The 3,771-nt window shown below is 59.5% G+C and overlaps 2 protein-coding genes across 2 annotated transcripts in view; one reads left to right on the top strand and one right to left on the bottom strand.

Annotated features, from left to right (window-relative positions):
• The window catches only part of PRR7 (proline rich 7 (synaptic)), a 1,215-nt gene extending 943 nt beyond the window's left edge, over positions 1 to 272 (top strand). The window contains exon 3 of the mRNA XM_014539165.1: positions 1 to 272. Coding sequence (XP_014394651.1) covers positions 1 to 116 — 116 coding nt within the window. The 3' untranslated portion in view covers positions 117 to 272.
• Positions 273 to 822: 550 nt separating this feature from the next.
• Positions 823 to 3,771, bottom strand: part of DBN1 (drebrin 1) — a 9,191-nt gene continuing 6,242 nt past the window's right edge. Inside the window, exons 10-14 of the mRNA XM_014539060.1 lie at positions 3,566 to 3,703; positions 3,061 to 3,231; positions 1,952 to 2,640; positions 1,551 to 1,653; positions 823 to 1,413 (exon numbers count right to left, since the gene is read on the bottom strand). Of these exons, the coding sequence (XP_014394546.1) occupies positions 1,343 to 1,413; positions 1,551 to 1,653; positions 1,952 to 2,640; positions 3,061 to 3,231; positions 3,566 to 3,703 (1,172 nt within the window). The 3' untranslated portion in view covers positions 823 to 1,342. The remainder of the gene's footprint in view (positions 1,414 to 1,550; positions 1,654 to 1,951; positions 2,641 to 3,060; positions 3,232 to 3,565; positions 3,704 to 3,771) is intronic.

Genomic DNA, 3,771 nt, shown 5'->3' with positions numbered 1-3,771 from the left:
GCCGGGTCTTCCCCAGCTGGACCGACTCAGAGCTCAACAGCCGCGAGCCGCTGGAGCCCGGAGCTTGGCGCCTGCCGGTCTCCATCCCCTTGTTTGGGAGGACTACAGCCGTATAGAGGGGTGCCCGGCGACCCGAGCCCCAACAGTAGACTCCTGGCCTGACTGAGAGGCTTTTTAAATACTTCCCTTGGACTGCGGGGGGTGGGAGGGATTTCTTACCCCATTTGTTACATTTTGAGGATAATAAAGGTGTGTGATCTGGTTTGGTACAAGCGGAGGGGACACCCACTGCTTGCGTCCAAGGTTCTGGTGGCCAAGTGTGCCTGGGCCTTGGCAGGAGGAAAGCTGAGTGCGCTTTACAGCTAAGTGGCTGGAGGATGCAGAACTAAACCCGAGGTCAGCCTGCTTCCCCCAAGAGCCTCAGACCCCCTCTTCCCTGCCCATGAAATCACGGTGAGGTGCCCCTGTGGCCTTAGAGGTGGGACAAGGGGTCAAGGGCAGGCGGCCCAGCAGCAGGCCCAAAGGGATCTGGATTTCTTTATTAACAGACATGAGCACGACCCGTTACAGAAGTTTGTGCTTTCCAAAAAACAGTTACTGAATGTGAAAAAGGGACCCAAGCAAAGAAGGGAGTTGGGGAGGGGCCACCCAAGCCCTGGGCCCCACCCATAGCCCTGACCTGAATCGGGCCTAAGGCCTCCAGCCTGGGACCCGCCCAGCAGGAGGGGGCAGGAAAGGGCTGGGAAGCTGAGCTGCCCCAGCTGGGCCTGCTACTTCCTTAGGGCCAGGTGGGTAGAGGTCAAGAGACGGGCAGGGAGGGGGTCCCAGGGAGCCAGAGCCCGCGAGCCATTTATTGCCATGTTTTCAAATTCGTGCAAAATATCTGAAGCCCTGGACAAAGAATACAAAGTGATATTTTTCCAAGAAACATAAAACTAGGAAAAGAAGTGGGGGGCATTTTCCCACCAGAGCTCCCCCCTCACCAGGCCCCAGACAGGGTGAGGCCTCCACCCTGGCCAGCTGAGTGAGCAGGGAGGGCTAAGCGCTACAATCTGGACCGGGTGGGGAGGGGATGGAATTTGCAACAACATCTCAACTACCAACGGGAGGAAAACCAGTCAACTGTACAAGTCTCCTATCAACTTTTTTTTTAAAAAAAGAAAGAAAAGCTGTAAAAGTCAGGCCCTTTGGGCAAGGAAGTGGCCAAGTCCCCGGACAGGGCCGGAATCTGGAGTGGGTGCCAGGCGGAGCGTCTTCGAGTACAGGCGCAGCGGGCCATCTGGGCAGAGGCCAGCGCAGGTGGGTGGTCTTGGCAAGGACAGCCTGAGGATGGGCGCCACTGCTAATCGCCACCCTCAAAGCCCTCCTCCTCTTCCGGGACTGGGTCTGCATCCCAGCAGGTGATGTCAATTTCTATGGTGTTGGGAAAAGAGGGCAGTTAAGGAAATGGCCAGCAGATCCACGGCTGTACCCCCTGGGAACTGTGCCCGCCCACACTTAAACCCAGCATCCCCATCCTAATTCTGACCCATCATCCATACCCACACTACCTGGAGGCTTATTGTAGAACACAGGAGGTGGAGCCTTTGCACACAGATCTTCTGATTGGGCGAACTCCTCCTCCTGTGATTGGCTGAAGTACCCCTCACTGGCCTGCGAGGAGGAAAGCACCAGGTTACTGTGGCCCCACCCTGCAAGACTAGGGCTGACCTACCAGGCCTGAGACAGTTTCTCCAGCAACCAGTGATTCCACCCATGGTTACCAAGAAAACAGACACCTAACTTGGGAACAAAAGCAGAGCTGGCGCAGGGAAGGGGAATGGAATACAGCTTCCCCCTAATAATGTGGGCCACAGAGAAAGGGGGTACTGCTGCAAGCCTAAAACACTCAGGGTCAGCCCCCTTCTCAAGCCCTGACTTCCAACCCTACCACCAGGCTGCCCTGCCCTACCTGAGTCCCCTCCTTCTGGGTGGTCTCGCCATTGGTCAGCAAGTGGGGCTCCGGCTCGGGCTCCGGCTCAGGCTCTGGCTCCTGATCCAGCTCCTCTAGAGCAGAGGGTGGAGTAGGGGCCTGGGGAGCAGCCAGGGGCACCCCTTCTACTTCCTCCTCTGGGTCACAGAAGGTGGCTGGTGGCTCAGGCAGCTCATCAAAATTGAGGAGACTGGCACAGACTTCACCTGCTGGTGGCAGTGGCTCCTGAGCCCCCTCATCCAGCAGGGGCACCTCCGCCAGAGTGACCTCGGCACCTGAGGGTGCTGTCAGAGCGCTAGGCTCAGCCTGGGGTGCAGAGGCGCCATCCCCGTTGTCAGGCCATAGGTCAATGAGGCTGGCAGTGGCAGGGGCGACAGTGTTGGCAACAGCGGTGTCAGCAGCAGCAACGCCATCGGTTTCAATGGCAGCAGCTGCCAGGGTGTCGGCTGCAGTGGTGTTGGCTATGGCAGGCTCTAGAGGGGCAGCCAGTACAGCCTGCTCAGGAGCCACCATGAACATAAAGTCCTCTATGGGGCTGCCTTGCCCCTGGGGAGGCTCCCGTGCCTGCGGGGACTCCTCCATGGGGCCAGCCCAGACCTCAGGGGCTGCAGCTCTGCCCTCCTTGCTGGTCCCTTCGCCCTCCAGGCCGGGGCCAGGCTCCTGGGTCTCTGTTACAGAACAAATGGAGGAGACAGATGTGACCAGCTCCACCATCGAAGGCCATGGACAAGCACACTACCTACCCTGTCATGCACTGAAAATCTGACGACCTCCTGGGAAGAAGGCCTCCATTAATAACTCCATGCAGAGTACCCTCCAGCCCCCACTGGGCCCTGCTGCCCCTTTACCTAGTGTCTGCAAGCCTCTCAGCAGCCTTGGGAGGAAGGCCTGAGTCCTACTCCATGGAGAGACACGGAGGCTCAGAGGGTAGATCTGACTGCCACACCAGGGCTCCTCCCTGCCACAGCCACCTCCAGGGCAGTACAGTTTGGGTGATGGGTGGCCCAGGTGCCTGGGGAGTTGTTACCATGGTCGCCTGGGCACAGGGACTGGTGAGAGGCCCAGTACAGCTTGGGCCCCTCACTTACCTTGGGTTTGTGGAGGTGGTGGTGGTGGTGGTGGAGGCTGAGAGGACGTGACCTCATCCAGGGCCCGCTCGATCTGCTCAGAGACAGGGGTGGAGGCTGTGCTGGAGTCAGATGGGCTCCGGGTGGGGATGGGGGTGGGTGCCATCCTCCGGTGGCTGTCCAGGTGGCTACCTGTGGAACAAACCCCCACGGTTAATGAGGGCCAAGAAGCCAGGTGGGACCAGGATTGTACACCTCAGGGCCTGGCCAGCATCTCTTCTCTGGAGTCTGGGTGGGGGGCTGGGAGCTCCCCAGGCTCCCCAGGGTCCAGACCACAACTCCAGACCCTATAAGCCAGGCCCCTGGGGGTCAGTGCTCCTTCAGGGCCAGGGAAAAGAGGCAGGCAGTACCTGCTCTGGGGACAAACACCAGAGATCAGTGGTCAGGCTGGGGAGTAAGGGCAGGGGTGCTGCTGGGAAGTGGGGCCCTTCTTACCCCCCTGCCGAGGCCTGGGGCTGCTACCTACATGGGAGGGAGGAAGAGAGGTTTGGGGTGCGGTGACAGGTGATATAGGGAAAGGGAGTCCGTGGAGGGGAGGAGGAGGAAGAGGAGGAGGAGGAAGGCCCACTGTCCGATGCCTTTATGAAAGGGCAGTACGGACGACCTGCCGAGAGAGACAGACAGAGAGAGAGACAGAGGACAAGAGAGGGTCAGTCTCCCCCACCCCCGCCC

Source organism: Myotis brandtii, unplaced genomic scaffold, assembly GCF_000412655.1.
Source record: "Myotis brandtii unplaced genomic scaffold, ASM41265v1 scaffold208, whole genome shotgun sequence".
Classification (NCBI taxonomy): Eukaryota; Metazoa; Chordata; class Mammalia; order Chiroptera; family Vespertilionidae; genus Myotis; species Myotis brandtii.
This window is presented reverse-complemented; position numbering and strand designations above follow the sequence as displayed.